At 38.6% G+C, this 20,847-nt stretch overlaps 1 protein-coding gene across 11 annotated transcripts in view; it reads left to right on the forward strand.

Annotated features, from left to right (window-relative positions):
• Positions 1-20,847, forward strand: part of NIN (ninein) — a 99,191-nt gene that overhangs the window by 72,851 nt on the left and 5,493 nt on the right. For 5 of the 11 annotated variants that reach the window (XR_003516005.2, XM_027572347.2, XM_027572352.2 and 2 more), the window contains 9 exons: positions 1,449-1,562; positions 4,293-4,415; positions 5,683-5,796; positions 6,569-6,715; positions 8,402-8,581; positions 9,999-10,148; positions 12,079-12,183; positions 16,442-16,642; positions 20,234-20,347. Coding sequence is in view for 10 of the 11 variants with exons in the window: in XM_027572347.2 (XP_027428148.1) it covers positions 1,449-1,562; positions 4,293-4,415; positions 5,683-5,796; positions 6,569-6,715; positions 8,402-8,581; positions 9,999-10,148; positions 12,079-12,183; positions 16,442-16,642; positions 20,234-20,347 (1,248 nt within the window). In the remaining variant the exon portion in view is untranslated. Of the gene's footprint in view, positions 1-1,448; positions 1,563-4,292; positions 4,416-5,682; positions 5,797-6,568; positions 6,716-8,401; positions 8,582-9,998; positions 10,149-12,078; positions 12,184-15,162; positions 15,224-16,441; positions 16,643-18,452; positions 18,966-20,233; positions 20,473-20,847 lie in introns of those variants that run through there. The other 6 variants (XM_027572349.2, XM_027572358.1, XM_027572353.2 and 3 more) reach the window with 6 other exon arrangements.

The raw sequence follows: 20,847 nt of genomic DNA on the forward strand, positions 1-20,847 counted from the left end.
AGAGAAAGGGACATAAAAAAATACAAATATACTTGCGCATTTGTGAGAAAGAAACCCAAGAATGATAAACCAGAAACTAAAGACATGGTTACCTACAGTGGGTAGGTGGGAAAGGAATGGAAGAGAGGAATGGGAATGGTGTGAAAGGGAAGAAGGAAGGGAGTATATCTTTTCACATAGCTCTGACTCATAGAATCATAGCGGTGTTTCCCATACTCTTCACATACCCCAAAATAAACACAATTATAATCAATCAAGATGGCAGGGGATACCAACATGGAACACAAACACTAAGAATTGAACCTAACTGTATTATAAATGGATAATGTAATTACAATGGGGAAGAAAAGAATTCAGTCATTTGGAAATTATTATCTGACTCCATACTATAGGTCTAAAGACAGAAAGAGGTATACACAAATGCTGTAATAATCTAGCCCGTAAATGTGTTTCTCATGGGGGATAATTTAGTAATTCTGAAACTGTGTATATTAGAATTGAATAAATAAGTAAATAGATTATAGGCAACAGAACAGAGTCTCTCACTGCCGGAGAAGGAAGCTTCAAGGAGGAAAATGAGGAAACTAAAAGGAACCTTCTGGTGTTGGACTGGAATTTGAGGCATTAGTATAAATTCATGTTTCTTAATATATATACACATTGATACAGAGATAGAGATGTGTGTATATGGATGGAGTGCCCAAATCTTGGTTTCTAAACACCATTCTCCTATAGAAGAAACCAGGGCTCCTTGGAAAAATTATTGATTCCAGGCCTGGAGCAGGGAAAATTCAGGATGAGCCCAGATCACCTCATGGTGCCAGAAAGAAAAAAAGTGTTAAAAAAAGATGGGTGCATGAAAAGGACACAGAGCCCCACGTGAAGGAGCTCCTAATGGCCAAAGCTGGAATGGTTTGACCAACAAAATAAATAATTCCAGTATAGCATAAGATAAATATAAAATGAAATAAATATGTATGGGCACATCCTGATATTAAAAACTGATTAAATGGGGAGAAATAATAGCTCTTCCTCACAGTAGAATTCTGATTAATGAATGTAGAAAGAAAGAAGGAAATAGAAAGTCATCGGGCAAACACGAGGGTAATAACTGTCATAGACAAAATCCACTGATAGAAACTAAAATAAACAAGTTTCAGGAGGAACACGATTTTCGTAGTCTCAAACTATCTCCCCCAAGAGAAAGTAACTTTGCAGTGGAGAAACCTGCAAAACCCACCTGAGAAATCATGTTCATAGCGTTTGGGTGCACAACAGTCTTTCAAGAGATAGCTTTGGTTCGTTTCACTGAGGATAATGGTCATAAAAGAGCATGTCACTGAATTGGGGCTAGGGTTTCCTGACTTACTGCTGTTTTGTGAATCTAGTAAGTTTTCCCAGGCTATGTGAAGATGTCTGTGACTTGACTTTCTAATTTTTCTTCTTAGTCCTCTACTTTAGTGTCTTCTCTGGAGGCAGAACTATCTGAAGTTAAAATACAGACTCATATTGTGGAACAGGAAAACCTCCTTCTCAAAGATGAACTGGAGAAAATGAAACAGGTAAGAAGACTGTGCTGCTTGGAGTGGGTGTCAGGGGGGAGGCTCATAGAACAATATGGTACCTGATGGTCTGGCTTTTCTAGCCACCAAATGTCCTTTATACAGACTCCTGTCAAGTATCTTATTGCTCTTAAAACTGAGGGTTTGCAGGACAGGCCCACTTATAGGGCTTCTATTGCTAATTCTCTAAATGCTGTTCTAGTTGTGTAACTTACATATGTTGTAGACTGAAATTCTATTACTATAAATCAGTCACAACCACTTCAGTTTAAGAAATTTGTTGTTCTGCTTTCTTCTGGCCAAGTGATAAATATAAGTGTCTAAAAAGAGTGACTTTCTTGCTTGTAACTTTAATAACTATTCATCTAGGTTTGTGGGACACAATTCTTATAGCAAGTTTGAGGCTTCTATCCTGGGCTAAAGAGTAAATTCTAGAACATAATCAGAGATGCAGTCTCACTTACGAATTTGGCTTTAAGAAGCCTATTTCAAAGTTTCAAACAAAGACTTAATTTTAAATATAAAAGAGGGTTCACCTTAAAGTTATATCCTGAACGGTGTCCTATTTTATTCTTTATTCTGAACTTTTCAGTGGGTACAGGATTTGAGCAATCCTGATTTATGAATAGAATTTAGTACTTTTTTTTTTTATTTGCTTCACCAAAGGTTTACTTTGATATTATGACATCCTTAGATTATAAAATTCTCTCGCTTATATCTGTTCAGCCTATGAGCATAAAGGTGTCCTCTGAATGCTGAAATATTGAGTCTCTACCACTGAGTTTTATGTTTGTGTTGGTCTGTAGTTGATTCCTATACGTCTTGATTTCCTAATAGGATTGTAAGACTTCCCGGGAATTTGTGTCCCTTGTAATGCCTAGCGATTGGTACCTGATAGGAGCTTTATAAGAACCTTTTCAAGTCAGATGCTGCTTTGCAAAGTATATCTCTTCTGCCATAACAGAAACTGTCTGCCATTATCAACATTCCAGAAGTTAAAACTCATAGGGCCTTTCTGTTGGTGCATAAGTATTCCAAAGCTGTTATTACCAAGTTCATCCTAATTACCATGGGCATATTTTTCTCCTTTACCTTTTGAAAATCTGTTGTTCAGTCTTTAAGATGTTTAATGATGGAGTCCAAATCCACAGCATGAGAAGTGTGTGTTTTGTGACTTCACTAAGCTAGAGATCAGAAGGAAAGGAGTGCATCGGGGAGTAAAATAGCATGAGGAGGACATCATTCGGTACATTTTTATTATGTAATTTTTACAGAGGTATTGTTTATAAATAGTGAAATGGAAAAATGGTGAGCCCTGTCTGCCTTTGGTAGAAGTTGTATTATGGCACCTGGACTCTTTTGGATTACAACAGTGGGATAGTATCAGCCCATTGTTGCTGCCATACAGCTTGGACCTAGGAAGTATGTGCTGCTGTAGGATCCAATACAAGTAAAAAGTACTTTGTGAATGAGAAATTCTCTGTTGCACAGAAAAGGAACACGAGTAGCATCAGAAGTCTCATGCCAGTCTCTACACCCAAAATGGTACCAGGCTTTATGAGGGTCTGGGGTTGAGGAAGCAAGGTAGTGAGCAAAGGAAACAGGTCCTTTAGTAAACCAAAGCCCAGCTACTTTAAAATACATTTTCCTATGTTCTTCTGACTTTAGTTTTGCAAGGTACGCTGGATTTGTTGTCAGTTGAAGATTCAACCCTTAGAGTCTATTTTGTCTTATTACTCTTAAAGCTAAATGTGAAAGAACGTAAGGTATGAAGTAGAAAGATGGCCATAAAATCATAATGACTAATAAAGAATTGAAGATGTGAAAGCCAAGTGAAACAGAGGGAAATTAAAAATGTAGGAACTATGGGAAGGGTAAAGAAGTATAAGAAACAATCAGTCTCTTTGGAGCAGTCATTGGGGGAGGTGGGAATTACTCCCCCACCCTGGGACATTTAGCAATGTCTAGGGCCGTTTTTGGTTTTCACAACTGGTGTGTGGGGAGGGGAGTGCAACAGGCATCTAATAGGTAAAGCAGAGATGCTGCTAACCATCTTCCAGTGTGCAGGACAGACCCCCAAAACAAAGAATTATCTGGCCCAGAATGTCAATCCTAGTTAGGCAAATGTTGAAACGGAACAGGAACTGTCTTTGGTTTGTCTTGATTCCAGTAGAGAGGAGGAAGCCAGTGTGTCCACATTTAACATTTTCCTAAGCAAGTCAGTTTTGGCCTCTTCCAAAGGGAAGGGCACATGGAACAAACTGAAAAACACATTGTTTTAGCTTGAAAACTTGCCCTTGTATTGATTCACTGTGCTTGGTTCATGCCAATTCTCTAGTCTTGACTGAGATTTCTGAAAAAGATTTTTTTTCTCGTTAAAAAAGCCTGAGGAAAATGTATTGTGCTATATTGTACACAAGTTAAATAGATGACAGAATGGCAGTATGTTACTTATTTTACCCTGAAGGTAAAACAGAAAGCGAGGACCATTATGTAACGTGTCTGTCTACGTGAATCTCTCTGGGCAGACATTTTGGCAGTCAATTGGAGAATGGAGAGAATGTAGCAGGGAACATTTTGTTAAATTTAATTTTAGTCCCCTAGAGTTTATATGTCCCCTGAAATATCTATGTAGATAAGGAAATAGCAGCAACCATGAAAACGTCCTGTTTATAAATACCTTTTATAAATACAGCCATGAGATGTGATGGGATTGTTTATCTCTTACAGCTGCACAGGTGTCCTGATCTCTCCGACTTCCAGCAAAAACTTTCTAGTGTTCTAAGCTACAATGAAAAACTGCTCAAAGAAAAGGAAGCTCTGAGTGAAGAATTAAATAGCTGTGTGGATAAGGTAGTAAACATAAGACTTTTTAACCATTATTGTATAGTGTATACCATAATGAGCATTTCTCTGTACAGTGGCATCTGGGCCTCCCATTTTAGCCTAATTGTTCCAAGCCTACTGTCCTAGTAGAACAACATTTCAGCTGGCCTTATGTGACCTAAGAATTCCAGAGGTCATGATTTTGACAGGAATGTACGTTGGTTAATAATTATTATATACAATAATATATAGTTTATTTCATTTTAATATATAACCATGTTACTTAATGTATATTATTTAAACATTTATTTATTATTGAGAGAAAGCACGAGCAGAGGCAGGGGAAAGAGGGGGAGAGAGAGAACCTTAAGTAGGCTCCACCCCAACCTGGGCCTCGATCTCACAACCCTGAGATCATGACCTGAGCCAAAATCAAGAGTCAGACCCTTAACCGACTGAGCCACCCAGGCGCCCCTTAATATATATTATTAAATATATCACTATTAACATATAATACAACTATGGTTGCTTTTAATAAACTGAGACCTGTTACATAGGCACTTTTTTTATTTTCCCTAGCAAATCCCCAAACACTGCTTTTGTCCCACCTGCCTTGATAGGTATTCCATATTTTCCTATTATGGTACTCTCTTGAGATTGGGTGGGGGGAGGTTATGGGGAGGGGAGAGGCAGAGAGAGAATCCCAAGCAGGCTCCATGCCCAACACGGAGCCCAACTTGGGGCTCTACCTCACAACCCTGAGATCATGACCTGAGCTGAAATCAAGAGTCAGACACCCAACCGAATGAGCCACCAAAGGGCCCCTTGAGATTTCTAATTGCCTTCCAACCTGCCATTTCTCACCCACAGTGAGGCAATGAGAGAGAAAAATGGAAATTGCCAAAAAGAAGAGATTACTCAAAATTAAAGGTAGAAAGGGAGTCAGGAAAACATCTTCCTTTTTTTTTTAAATATTTTATTTATTTATTTGACAGAGTGAGAGAGGGAACACAAGTAGGGGAGTGGGAGAGGGAGAAGCAGGCTTCCCTTGGAGCAGGGAGCCCGATGCGGGCCTCGATCCCAGGACCCTGGGATCATGAGCTGAGCCGAAGGCAGATGCTTAACGACTGAGCCACCCAGGTGCCCCAGGAAAACAGCTTTCTTTTACCTTGCCCTGCTCCCCCATGTAAACAGATGGTGCTTGATCTTTTCAGCATATACAGAGGTATAGAAATTTTGAGGCTAGATATGCGTGCAAAAATGCCCTGTTCCCTCTTTTCTTTTCCTGAAACAGTTGGCAAAATCAAGTCTCTTAGAGCACAGAATTGCCACTATGAAGCAAGAACAGAAGTCTTGGGAACAACAGAGTGAAACCTTAAAGTCCCAACTCGTGGCTTCACAGGAAAAGGTATGTGGCCAATTCTTGTTTCATCTGCCTAGTTAATATTTTCCTGGATATTCCAACAGAACTCCCAGTAGAAAGAATATTCCAGGTGGAATTGGCCTAAGAGGGCTCAGAATGATTCAACTTGACTAATACCTGTCACATGCTTATAGTATGATGAAATAATTTGAACAGTTCCCTCAAAGCTCGTTATTAGAATTATGAGATTATCTCATCATTATGAGATTACTTATGAAAGCTTGAGAATAATGTGTAGAAAGGACTGCTTGTTTCTCATTTAGAAAAAGGGTTCCTAAGGCAGATTCATGCCCTGTTAAAGATCTCTATCAACCTTACTTTTACAAATTTAAATTATTTTTAATTAAAATATATACTAGATGTTAGCATGGAGTAGGGTTCTGACAGCTATATATTTTCATTTTTAACTAAGAAGTCCTTTACAAACCAACACCACTGGCTAAAACACAATTTCTACAAAATTCAGTAAAGCCATCTTCTGTCATGCCATTTGGTTCTCATTGGTTCTGTAAGATACCACTTGCTAATATACCAAATGACTGTATCAGCAAGACCCTGTTCCACATCACTGACCTAAATATGACGTCCTGTAAATATACATAATATCTGGGGTTTCCACTGAGCTCCTAAAAAGAGCTGTATATAAATAAATAGAAGAGACCTTGGAATTCTCTTATCCTAGCTCATTCATTCCTGGACATGCTTTGGTGAGACCATGAGGATCTGTGTCAAGTGTAAGATTGTTCTCATGATGCAGGTTCAGAGTTTAGAAGACACCCTGCAGAATGTAAACTTGCAAATGTCGCTGATTAAATCTGACCTACAAGTGACTCAGCAGGAAAAGGAGGCTTTAAAACAAGAAGTGATGTCTTTATATAAACAACTTCAGAATGCTGGTGACAAGGTAATTTCTTTTTTATTGAGGTATAACTTTATACAGTAAGGTGCACCAATTTTAAGTCTATAACTTATTGTTATAGATGTATATGTATGTTTACATAAATGAACAACCTAGGGGTTAGGAGCTCTGACCCACTGCGCAGTCAAAAATCCACATATAACTTCTGACTCCCCCAAAACTTAACTATTAATCATTAAGACTACTGTTGACTGGAAATCTTATCAATAATATAAACAGTTAATTAACACATATTTTGTATATTGTATTCTTATTGTATACTGTATTCTTACAATAAAGCTAGAGAAAAAATCATAAGAGAAAATACATTTACAATACTGTACTGTATTTATTAAAAAATCTGCATATGAGTGGACCCGTGCAGTTCAAACCTGTGTTGTTCAAAGGTCAGCAGTATATTTTACATACCTATCTATGTATGTGCGTATGTTTATATTTGTGTGAACACCTCCTAGCTCAAAATATAGACCAGTTCCAGCACCCAGCAGACTCTCCGGTCTCCCCTCTAGTTGATAACCACAAGGGAACCACTTCTCTACTGTCTGTCATCGTAGGTTAGGGATGCTTATTTCTGAACTTCATATAAATGGAACCACAGTGACAAGGTTATTTTTTGTATTGTGCAAGACAGCAGACCATGCTGAGTTATTTTGTAGTAATAAAACTAAAACATTTTGATATTGTATAAAATGTGTCTCATTTTAATATATCAAAGTGCTGCTTCACCTGTGTGCATAGAAATGAAAAATGGTATTAAAGATGTCAGCCTTGTGGAGATGTTAAGATTTTGTCCTACAGTAAAAGTAGGACAGTTATTTTAATCCAGTTATTTTATATGTTTTTATTTTTATTTTTATATATATATATATTTTTAAGTAGGCTCCACACCCAGTGTGGGGCTCAAACTAATGACCCTGAGACTAAGAGTCTCATGCTGTCTCCACTGAGCCATCCAGATGCCTTTTTATTTATTTTTTTTTTTAAAGGAAAATAGTTGTTTCCATTTTTTAAAATTACCTCTGGGCTGACATCTTCCTCAAAATGAGATTGTAACTTTTTTTCTTTTTCATGTTGTGGCTTAAAAAGCAAAATCCTTACCTACTTGTTACTTTTTTTAAAGCATTTTCCAGGATCCAAAAAATCACTTTGGTAGCTAAAAGCATATTCCGGAGTTCAGGCCTCAATTATATGGACAGTATGTGCTTTGGATTCTAAAAAAGGATCTGATTGCAAATGTGAAAAGAGTTTAGCTTGTAAAAGCTTTGTTAGCAGTGTATTTTGAAGTTCCCTTTTGTTTCCTCCGTTAACCAAAAGAATAGTTATCTGGGGCCAAAGGGTTAACTTCATAAGGATGAAGCAATTTTTAAGGCCACCAATCTCTATGCACTTGGGTTCTGTATAGAATCTGGACTTGCCCTACAGTCATCTTTGCTATTAGACTTGCTGGGGCTATTTTGCCAAAATAGATTTAGATTTTCATTCTAAACAGAGAATTTCCAAACCTTTTTAAAATCAGACTCCCAAAATACTGTTTTTATATCTGTGTATACAACACACATTCACACCTCCATTAGAAGACATGAAGAATCAAAGGTGATTGTCATTGAGTAAATACACTCAAAACAGAAAGCAGCTTGTTTTTAAGGCTTAACTCTGCCCTTTGCTGTTAAGAACTGGGTCCCAGAAATAGCCATCCATCCATCAGGATTCCCTACGCAGCAGCACTGGCTGACTTGGGACAAGATGGATCATCTGATAAAGGAGGAACAACAGCTACTTCGGCAGGAGAACGAGAGACTCCAAACCGTGGTGCGGAATACCAAAGCGGAACTCACGCACTCCCAGGAGAAGGTAAACTGAAAAGCTGCAGATGTGGTGTAGGTTTGAAAAAGATAGGAAGATGAGAGTTTGACACGATTGAAACGGTTCTAGGGTATGGATCTGAGTATTCTGCTATGGCAGACTTATTTTAGAATGTATAATTCATCATTTACTAGCAAGTAATTTTACCCTGGTATGTTTATATAATTTTCATTCTGTATAATCAGTTCTATATTAAAATCAATGATTTTAATCCTCCTGTCCAGAATAGCCTCATGGAAATTATGTTAACTATATATTCTTCATTTAAATGGACTAGCTGCCAAGACTGGTAGTACAGAAATGGCAAAATTAGACTCACATCTTGTTGGGCTAACTCCTTGTAAGAGAAAAGGTACCCCTTTTTATTTTTTTTAAAGATTTTATTTATTTATTTGAGAGAGAGAGAGAATGAGAGATAGAAAGCACGAGAAGGAAGAGGGTCAGAGGGAGAAGCAGACTCCTTGCTGAGCAGGGAGCCTGATGCGGGACTCGATCCCGGGACTCCAGGATCATGACCTGAGCCGAAGGCAGTCGCTTAACCAACTGAGCCACCCAGGCGCCCCAAAGGTACCCCTTTTTAAAGACTTGGCATTTCAAGGTGAGAATGGTCTCTAAAGAGGGTCTTTTCCAACCACTAAACGGATGTTTATATTCTTTACTTCTGCTAAGTAGCTAACCAACTATGCGGAACCTATGCTTAAACACTTCTTTTAAGGAGGAGCTCTCTGAAGAGCCACAGATAGTCATTTAGAACAGCTGCTCTGTGTCAGAAACTCTGCTCTCACTGAAGGTGCAGAGTCAACCAAGACAGACATGGTCGCTGTCCTCATGGAACTTGGTTGATATAAATGCATTGTTTCAAGTGCGAACAGTCCAGCACAAAGTGGATGGGACTGTCACCTCATTGACTCCTATAAGCTATGCTCCTGTCAGAGAGAAAGTGCCTGGGACTACATCTGTTTTCTTGACAGCCACGCCACACTGTTGACTCCCAGCCGATTGGAAGATCCAGAGGTCCCCTCTTCTCAGTCTGATCCTTACAGTCACTGGATTTTTAGACCCAACCAGACTAAAAATAGATTTACCTCGAAGGATCTTTTGAAATCCAAAAAAGTAGAGTTCAAGAATTGGCAGACTTGGGGCACCTGGGTGGCTCGGTCGGTTAAGCGGCTGCCTTCGGCTCGGGTCATGATCTCAGGGTCCTGGGATCGAGCCTGCATCGGGGCTCCCTGCTCAGCCGGGAGTCTGCTTCTCTCTCTCTCTCTCTCTCTCAAATAAATAGAATCTTAAAAAAAAAAAAATACAACAAAACCCAAGTGCTGGAAAAAAAAAAAACTTCATTTTTTTTCTTTCTTGCTAGATGACTATATTAACATTTCTTCCTCTCACGTATGTTCTTGTTAAGGTCCGTCAGCTGGAATCCAACCTTCTTCCCCCCAAGCACCAAAAACATCTGAACCCATCAGGTACTATGAAGCCCACAGAGCAAGAGAAGATGAGCTTAAAGAGAGAGTGTGAACAGTTTCAAAAGGAACGATCTCTTACTAATAAGAAGGTGAGTTTTAAGAGTTTATACCGTGTGTCTATTTCCTTACAATGATGTGTCCCTATGTGTATGTTTTTTTCCCTGCATGCTTCCAACAAAATGATTGATTACAGTGGTATATTTTGGTTCTTCCATCTATCTATACTTTTGTAATCTTATCAAATAGTATCATAGTTCTTTTTGATTCAGGGATGGTGGGAAAGGAGCAGTTAACTTTACGTATTCATAATGAAGATGCTTAATCTTCACTAGTAGTATAGCCTTTTAAGTTAGTAAAATTTATTTTTAAATGTATATATCCTGAATATTAGAAACATCTTAATATGGTCTGTATTAGCTACCTATTGTGATGTAACAAAACAACAAACATTTGTTGTCTCACAGTTTCTGTGGGTGGGGCATTCAGAAGCAGCTTAGCTGAGTGCTTCTGGCTGAGGGGCTCATGAGGTTGCAGTCCACACATCAGCTGGGACTGCATTTATCTGAAGGCTTCACTGGTACTGAAGGATCCACTTCCAAGTTCAGGAATGTAACTGTTAGGAGTAGGCTTCTGTTCCTTGCTGGCTGATTACAGAGGCCTCAGCTCCTCACTGCCTGGGCCTTTTCTCAGATCATGGCAGTGACTAATAGGCGAGAGATCCCAAAAGCTGTGGTGCCTTTTATAAGCTAATCCTGGAAGTGACACACCATCATTTCTGCTATCTTCTGTCGGTCACATAGACTAACCCTGGGACAGGAAAACTCCGCAACGCTGTAAACCCCAAGAGGTGGAGATCAGTAGGGACCATCTTGGAGGCTGGTTACCACGTGGTTAAACCTCCGTAGCATCACTCAGTTTGCTTTCTGTACTTTGTTCCATGAAGTAAGAGTTCTAAGACCAGTGTTACCCTGGGAGTTCTGGTTGTTACTTGTTTTCTTTCTTTTTTCTTCTAAACTAAAATTCAGAGTTTTCACTGTTACCTTCCTCTTCTGAAAATTATGGTTTGTGTAAAAATCTGGGAAGAATGATGAACAATCAATTACTTCTGTTATAAAAACTGTATGAAAATGTTAAGTTTGTGAAAGTTATCATGACCATAGGCAGTAAGAAGACTGGTTTGTGCTCTAACGGGGAAATACCATTCAGTTTTAGGTATATAAACTTTTCAGAAAGATAAAGGGTTTCATCTAGCTGCTAAGGGAAAAGTCTAATGATAGTTTTAACCTGAAAAGCTTACATTTCTCTTTAACAATTTTTGCTCCTCTCCTCAGCTCTTTTTGATAGAAACCAAAATCAGCCTTCTACGAGTGTCATATATTTTCTACTTAGCAATATTCTGAATTCCAGGGTCATGTAGCTCATTACATTCCTCCTATAATAGAGAATTCTAAAAATGGATACTCACAAAATCTTCAAATTTCATCTTTAAAATTGAGAAAGGAGTTCTCCAACTCAGGTTTTATGTACTCTCAGTTTTAAACCTTTAAACTTTGCCTTAAGACAGTGTTTTTCCCACTGCAGATCCATAGTAGAGGATCATGAAATTGATTTAGTGAAACATCAGCCTTTTTTATTAATAAGATATGCTAGAAAATATCAGAGTCCATGGCTCACGGTAAGGATAAATTTCATTTCATGAAAGTTCTCTTTCAATGATATGTACTTATAATTGGTTATGGGTGTGGGCTTATGTCCTGGGTGTATTTCTTAGAGTGAGCAGCACTGAAGTTTGAAAGCCAGGTGCCTTCTGGAATCTGTTCCACGGAAGCAGTGGTGATTAAAAACTATCCTACTTAAATGTAATCAGTGCACTGAATTATATTGTTGTTTTCCTTCAGTGAGTGAACTCTGCTTTCTTCCAAGGGTTAAGATTTCTGACTAGCATAAATTTGTCAAAATAAAGTAGAGCAACTCAAGTGTGTTTGGTTTTTTTTAAAGGGAATTTTTTTTGTTTTTTAGCAGGTCAGTCAGATGAATTCCCTTGAAAGAGAATTAGAAACGATTCATTTGGAAAATGAAGGCCTGAAAAAGAAACAAGTAAAACTGGATGAGCAGCTAATGGAGGTAAGTTTTTAAGCAACTGGCCTTAGCTATGAAGAATATTTTAATCCACGCATGTGCCATTTGTTGGCAGAGACCAGCATAGCATTGAATTCCTGTTATGAAGAAAAGTGAAAAAGTATGCTGCCAAGCCGAATTCTTTGGTCTGTCTTACCAAGTTTGATAGACGTTGTTGCTCATTACATAGTCACAGGAATTCATACTGCTTCAGAGGGGAAGGAATCATGTTGACTATTCTAAAATGCAAGGACTCATACCTCCACAAATTCAGGTGGCAGGAACTCTGTCTGATCTTGGCCAAGAGGCCCAGAGCTCCCCCACCACTGCTGAGGTTGTAACAGTTTCCTGACACCTCCCCTATTGTAGTGTTTTACAGATGGGTTGCTAACAACCTCTTTAGTTAGGAAATCCATGCAGGGAATTTGGGAGCATTAGCATTTAGAAGTTTAATCTTCCAGGGCTGTCACTGTTCATTACTACATTTGTAACTCAGCACTGCCTTGTGAGAGGTACATCTGTTAAAATATAAAAATGGAGTTGTAAAACTTGTCAGCTTGGACACTGAGTTCCCAGTCTACTAGACTGCTTTCTGAATACTAAATACAATGATAGGATATAAAACAACTTACGTACAAATCCTCCTTAATAATACAAATTTCACTGAGATATTTTGCTTGGGGTAGATGAAAATGTCATGTGGTGAACTGTAAAATTTATTTAAGGTAGAGAGACATGGGTAGAAAACATCTTTTTGTGCTCTTAAAAAGTTGTGTGTAAACAAATATTTTAGAGCCAGAATTATAGGATGAGAGAGATTAAATAGATGGTTTTTAAATGTGAAATATGGGCAGATATGTCACACTGACATTTAAATGACCACTGAGGTTTCTGCCAATTTTATGTTCTCTGATTTATCCACTAATAGGGAGATTAAACTATAAATAGTTAAATTCCAAACCCTTTTTTTCTTTCTCTGACAGCATATAATAAATGTGTTTCAAAGCTTGAGCTGCAGGCTGTGTTTAGATGTAGAGATGCTTTCTGATGAAATAATTGTATATTGTGATGAATAAGATATCTGAAGCTAAGCTCCACATGTCTCATACCAAATTGAAAAGTAGCAGGGTATACTTAGTCACTGGTAGATCCTCTCCAAATGTTCTGCCAACAGGCCCATTCATCTCCCACCTGCTCTAGCCAGCCTCAGAAACCCCTCTCTCTTCCTAACCCCACTTCACATGATTAGCTATCATAAGCAATTTCCTTTCATTATTTTTCTCCTTGATCCAGTAGTAAATATTTGCTAATGGATGAAGTGAATCGCATGTTCATGGTACTAGAGCTGAATAACTAAAGGAAAAACTTCAATTTTCCATTGGAACACTGAGAAGAACATCTCATACACTATTCTTTTTTTTTTTAAAGATTTTATTTATTTATTCATGAGAGACAGAGGAGGAGAGAAAGAGAGGGAGAGAGAGAGAGAGAGAGAGAGAAGCAGAGGGAGAAGCAGGCTCCCAAGGAGCAGGGAGCCTGATGCGGGACTCGATCCCAGGACCCTGGGATCATGACCTGAGCCGAAGGCAGACACTTAACCATCTGAGCCACCCAGGCGCCCTCATACACTCTTCTAATGAAACTTTCTTTAGGTAGTAAGACAGCTATTAACTCTGTACAGACCCATACAAATTGGATTCTTTAGCAGCTTTATTAAAATGTAATTCATATACCATATAGCTCACCTATTTAAAGTCTATACTTTGATGACTTTGGTATATTAATTTTTTAAATGGTGGTAAATATATGCAGAAAAGAATTTGCCATTTTAAAATTCAGTGGCATTAATTACATTCACAGTGTTCTACAGCCTCACCACTACTTCCAAAACATTTGCATCACCCCAAAGACTCTAACCATTAAGCAGTAACTCTCCCTATCCCACCAGCCCTACAAAGTGGGTTTTTATTTATGTTCTGATATCTATAGATTAGGCCACTTTGGGGCACGTACAGTGGTTTTCACACCATTTTTTGTGCCCACCTCACCTGAGGGATAGGTACATTCCTCTTACTTGGCAGGGATTCTCATTGGGTTTGGGTGAGGGGCAGGCGGGGGTGGGGGAGATGTTCCAACATCAGAATCTTTGCGATCAAAGATTTTAGGAAAAGCTCTCTAGGCGATTCTAATCTGATGTATGTCCTCCCTTGTGGGAAGGAGTTTCTCCTCATCCTTCTTTGCCAGTTTAAAAGTCACTGATCTAGGGGCCACTGGCTGGCTCAGTTGTTGGAGCATGTGACTCTTGATCTCATTGTGAGTTTGAGCCCTGTGTTGAGTGTAGAGATTACTTGAAAATAAAATCTTCAAAGAAAAAAAAATCACTGAGCTAATACAATACATACCCATAGCCTAGGGCAATTAAATTCTTCCTTGTCCTGGTCTGGTGATTTGAGATCTTTAATTCCTATTCCAGGGCTTTTTCAACGACATGAGGCAATGTTCTCTCAACAACTGAATTTGAAGGTTCAAGAAAAGGGTTATAATCTGTATCAGCAGTTCTCAAGTCAGCCTAGCCAACAGTTCCAACACTTGAGCAACAAAATTGCCATTTGGAGATGCAGAATATAAACTATAAAAGTATTTAGTATCAGGTCCATCCAGACTACACCTAGAATGTTCTAAATAATTCTGTTGGGATAGGTGGATGTAAAGGTGGTAAGCTCACAAACCAGCCAAATCACAGTAGGTGAGGAAGCAGTTGCAGGATGAGAGCTATGAGACATTTTAAGATCTGTAAAATTGATATACAGAGAAATGTAAATATTGTCCTTTATAAGTTCTTACTGACTAGAGCGCACATGTTCAGGTATATAATATACCCAGTTTTAACTGTTCTCTTTTTATAATTCATACTTTTCTTCCTCTTTTTATGACTCCTGTAATTTTCTTTTGTTTTTGTTTTGTCTGTGGCTAACCTGTACCTAGAACTCTGTGGTTGGAACTAGCAGAGAAGGGTGCAGTTCTCTGCCTGAGATAGTGTGTGAAGGTAGAACATTCTCTTTCAATGAATTTCATAGCATGGAGATATCTCATTAGACTCCTTGTTCACATAATCATTTTTACTGACTCTAACAGTAAATATATAAGAGCCAATATTCATTTTGCTTTAACTATGGAATATGTCTCTGTTTTCATGTACACCAGGATTTTCCTCAGTATTTAAAGACCTAGATGAAGAAAATCATCCTGCTGATATAAAATCATGGGATCATAATTCTCCCGATTTTTTATTCCTGAAAATAAAATGGTGGGTTTCTGAATCTACAACTAGAAAATTTCAAAATGGGTAATCTCCCACCTCAGAAATTTAGGTTTAAGGAAATGGATAGTGGCTCTGAAGTTTCATGACATTTAATTATAGTTGTGTCGTGGAGGGCCTTTTTCCCTTCTCACAAGCCTGGAGGAGCTGCTTCTTGAGTCTGGTACTTGGTCATGTTCATTGCATGCCTTCTGCGGGGTCCTCTATCTGCTGAATGTGTCGACAGATGTGGAGTGGCATGCCTCACTGGCCAAATGCAGTGCATTCTCCTCCTCCTTTTTCCTCTCCCCAGCTTTAGCATGTGATATACATATCATTTCCTCATGGTCTTGAACAAATACTTCTGCTCCATATACTTCAATTCCCGGGGATTTTAGGATATCACCCTTTGTCCCAGAATTGCTTATCTTATAGTGCTATTTAAGAGTTTAACATTGGTAAACTAAAATAGGGTAAAATAATTTTAGATATGAGATTCTTTGGCTATCCTGGAAAATGTATAGTCCTTGAACATTTGCTTTTAAGAATCTTTATGAATGGTAAGTACAGTGGCAAAACCCTAAAGCAAAACCACTTTCTCCCCTTTGCTTACTCCAACCCTGTCTGCATTTTGTTTGTTTAACAAGGCATAATTAAATGTTCTAGTATAAGGAGACACTGAAGTAGAATTTAGACACATTATATATAGCATGTGCCTCATGCCCTTACAGTCACTCAAGAGTGAGGAAGTACAGTGTTTTAAGTCGAAAACTATATTATCTCCTAAGGAAAGTGACACTTCCCAATTACTTCTCAAGTCATGTACTGTCCTGTTTTCAAGTTACCAGGGGGTCTGAGAGGCCACTAATGAATCCATCAGCTTCATTCACTCTGCTTGACACTTTAAAGAGTAGCTTTGTGCTGCAAAGCACTGCAGCTGACCCGGGCTTTGCCTTTGTCGTCCAGAAGCAGCACCTGAAGTCCACTGTGATGCTTAGCCCATCCCCTCATGCTTGGGATCTCCAGCTGCGCCAGCAGCAAGCCTGTCCAATGGTGCCCAGGGAGCAGTTTCTGCAGCTTCAACACCAGCTGCTGCAGGCAGAGAGGACAAACCAGTGCCTGCAGGAGGAACTTGAAAACAGGACCTCCGAAATCAACACACCGCAGGTATGAGGCTCTTTCTTCCCTGCTGGTTAACTCAGCTCCCCTCATCTGGCCTGTTTATGGGAAAGTTATACCCATTCAAAGGTAGGGATAAAGAACCTAAATCTCTGTCAGAGAGCTCCATCTTTTACCTGTATGACAAACCCACAGAACTGCAGTGTTACTTGGGGGCTTTGTTTTGGTTTTTTTGCAGTGATGCTCTTGCACTCTCAGCTTTGAAGCTGGGTAATGAAGTGTTCTGGGTCTCCTTTGCACATTCATAATTGATGAAGTATCAGGATCACTTGAGCATAGTGTACAACTGACCTAACGTTTTTGACTTAACATTTGTCTGATGCCAAAAATATTACACAATTCAAGTACAACTCTAGGATATGCATTATTAACAAAGCAGCCTGGGTTTTCCTGTAGAGGGGTACAATCTACTGAGTTCCATAGAATTCACAAGTGGGGACTTAAAACAACTAATAGAGTGTGTAGTCAGTGACTTGAGTTGATGTATTTCATTTAACTTAAGAATGATCAAGTTTGAAAACCTCTTTTTAAGAAAATAAATATCTTCCCTTTTCCTTTGAATTAGCCTTATCCTAGCTCACTACAGACACAATCTGATACAAGCTGGGTTTCCAAGTAGTTCTCTTGAGACTTCTGAAAAAGCTTGACTAGGAATGAAGCACCTTATGCTTTTTGCTTGCCCAATTTGTTTATTCAGAACTAGGAATAAAATAAAAAATATTCCTTAGTTTGTATAATTCTAAATTCATTCTGGTTTGGATGCTTTTCTTCTGTTGTCTCTCAGTTGACTTTTCATAAGGAATTTCCCCACCTCCTTTTCTGTAATTGTCTCAGATTAGCACTATGATCATACCCTGGAGCAGTTCTGTCTTCCTCTGCTAGTAGTAGATACCTGTGCTTTGTCATGATATGCTTCTGTCAGCTAATCTTGTGAACAAAACCTTAAAATTATTTTTGTCTTCTGTGCTTTAAAAATCACGGTTTTAGAAGTTTCTGCTATTCCACTTCAGTTTCCAAATAGTAAAATTGTGCTGGTGGCGTGTTGAACAGATGCTTCAACAATGCATTACAGAACTGAATTATAAAACCTTGACCTCAGGTTTTTGTTTTTTTTTTTAAGATTTTATTTATTTTTCAACAGAGAGAGAGCCAGCGAGAGAGGGAACACAAGCAGGGGGAGTGGGAGAGGGAGAAGCAGGCTCCCCGCCGAGCAGGGAACCTGATGCAGGGCTCAATCCCAGGACCCTGAGATCATGACCTGAGCCGAAGGCAGACGCCTAATGACTGAGCCACCCAGGCGCCCTTGACCTCAGTTTTTAACAGACATTTTAAATCAAAGGATTAGGCGAAGATTTTATCTACTGCTTTCTCATAAACACAGTTTTCAAAGCATGCTCTTCTACCCCACCTGCCAGTGTTTAAAAACAATATCCTTTTACTCCAATTACTTCAGGATTAGATAGACAAAAACTGTTAAGATTTTTGTACTGAAAAAAAAAAAAATTTCTCCAGTCAGATGGCAGAGTGGACTGCTCTCACTAGAATGCCACCGCACTCTCTCCTATTTCTGGTAACTGAGCTGCCACTAATTTTAAACGACAGAATATTGTTAGAATCTGCATGTTGCCTCTGTGTGTGGAGTGATGTGATGTCTTCTGCCTGTGTGTTGCCTTGCTTGCATACATAGTGTTCGTGTGCTTTTAAAAATTGTTTGCATTATAAATGTGTGAATTTAAACTCCTCCCAAAACATAATCTTGACATCAGGGTGAAGTGTACCACTTGCCTTCTCTCTCTAGGCCTTGCTTCCGGAGCAGCGACCAGTGCATGCAGATTCCTACAGAAGGATTGGGCACCTGTGAAAACTGGGCTGCTATTGATGGCATTTCTTACCCTGGCAGATACTCAGACGCACACACCCATACACCCCGCGCACATACACACACAGACATAAGCTGAAAAACCTTTTGGTATCAAGTGCTCTTTTAAATTATTATTATTAGTATTGCCTTTGCAGTATTATGTCTCTTATTTATTAATGTAGAAATGACAGATTTTGTGAATCAAATTCACAAATTTCAGCTTGTTTTGAATCGTTTTATTTATACCATTTAAAGAGTGTGGACTTGAGATGCTTAAAAGGATGTATTCTATATATTTTCTCATTCCATATGCTGTAACTATTTTTAACAAGAGGTACTACTTTTATATATGGAATTTGAAGAAAATTTGGGTTATTTATACTGTTTTGTATAAGATGTATAATGCTTTTTTGACAGGAAAAAGGAAAATTTTGACAAAACAATAAAATAAATTTTAAATATATGACTGCCTTTGTTTTTCCTCTTTTGCCATGTTCCATGTTCTTTGAGTTATCTGTTATGGTTTTTTTGTTTTGTTTTGTTTTGCTTTTTTTTTTTCAGGCAAGTAGAAATCAGGCATTTTCCATTTACGTTTGAACTTTTAAAAAGCCATTATATCTTTTAAAATACAGTATTTTCTTTAAAGCTAGATGTTCTCAAGGCCTGATTTCTTGAGGTTTACTTTCTGCATTAGACTTACACATTCTACAATTTTTGACTTCAAATTGGTCACATGGTTTAGTTGCTTATATTTGAATAAATGCTGTTATTTTATCCGAACAAATTTGGCTTTCAACCCATGTTTGGTCATTCTGCATGCTTTCAAGAGGAGTTATATCATCAGCCATTAACATCTGAGTTTTGATGAACCTTTTAAAATCTGAAATTCCGTATGTGAACATTTTAGTGGCCTGCCGGGAGAGGCTGTTGGTTGCACTCTAAATCTCTGTGTTCTTGGGCTCTCCAGACCCCACGGAACTCCTTAATCCATCACTGTTGTGTGAGGAGAGGAGGGGCAGCCAGGGGTCTTCTTCTGCCCTATTATTTTATCTAGGAGTCGTGTGTGGGAAGAGGATTCTTAATTTTAAATCTTTTACGATAAACCCATCTTCCAGTGCAGATGTTTGCTTCACACTGACAAGTCAAATTGGGAAACAGATGACTACAGTAACTGGCAGGAAGAGGTTGATTGTTATGAGGAAAGGAACACTAACACCCTCACATCACAGTAACTAGCCATTTCACACAGGAGAAATGGACCTGCACATTGCAAGCTGATTGGAAATGTTAGGTGATCCTGAATAAATGCAGTTTTGTTTTATTCTTGAGAGACCCACAGTATGGCAAAGGCCCCAGTCACAGGTGGAAGGTTGATAACCATAGTTTAATTTACTTTGGATACCCATCTTACTAGAAGAGATGCACACAGGTACTAAATTATGGGTTTTAAGAATATGGCTTTATCTCAGGGGAAAATGGTAACACAGGTAAGATTTTTTTTTTTAATCTTTGATTCCTTCTCTGATAGGGTTTCTTTTCTAACGTGCAACCCATGCAGTGTTCAGAACCCCCATTTCACCAGAAATCCACCCTTCCAGTTACAAAGGCAAACATTTCCTGTCCTTTCTCTAGGCATCTTGTGGGGAAAAATAAATTACTAGTGTTTTTAGTATGGCATGATTTTCCAGTGATAATAGCCTTTTTTTCCTTCCCTTCAGGGAAACCAGGAGCAACTGGTGACCGTCATGGAAGAACGAATGATGGAAGTTGAACAGAAATTGAAACTGGTGAAAAGGCTTCTTCAGGATAAAGTGAATCAGCTCAAAGAACAAGTGAGCCTCCCGGGTCACCTCTACCCACCCACCTCACATTCCACTTTTAGCTCCAGTTTTCCATTCCTTTATCGCCATTAACTTGTTCACTTTTGTTGTCAAATAAAGGCAAATGCTACTACAGATGTACAGCAGAATTTAGGATTCACTCTCCCCCATACCACTCCAGAAGTATGAATTCTGTATTCTCTACATTTTTTTTTCCCAAAGCTCTTTTAAGGCAGGTTGGTCCACAATTTTAAAAATGTACGTTTGCTAACAGACTGACACGGACCTAATGAATTAATTCCTAACAAAGTTCAGCAGCTCAAATTCAATTTTTGTAGATTTTTTCATTTGCCCAAGATAGGAAACATTCTATGGAAATAAACAGAAAATTTATGTTGTTAAAAAATTGGGGGACGATAAATGGAACTTTAGCTTTCCTGTTTGCAACAGCTATGATGACCTCAAAAAGTACTTAGGGCTATAACCAGACCCCAAAATACTGTGCTCTGAAT

Source organism: Zalophus californianus, chromosome 6 (genome assembly GCF_009762305.2).
Source record: "Zalophus californianus isolate mZalCal1 chromosome 6, mZalCal1.pri.v2, whole genome shotgun sequence".
Lineage (NCBI taxonomy): Eukaryota > Metazoa > Chordata > Mammalia > Carnivora > Otariidae > Zalophus > Zalophus californianus.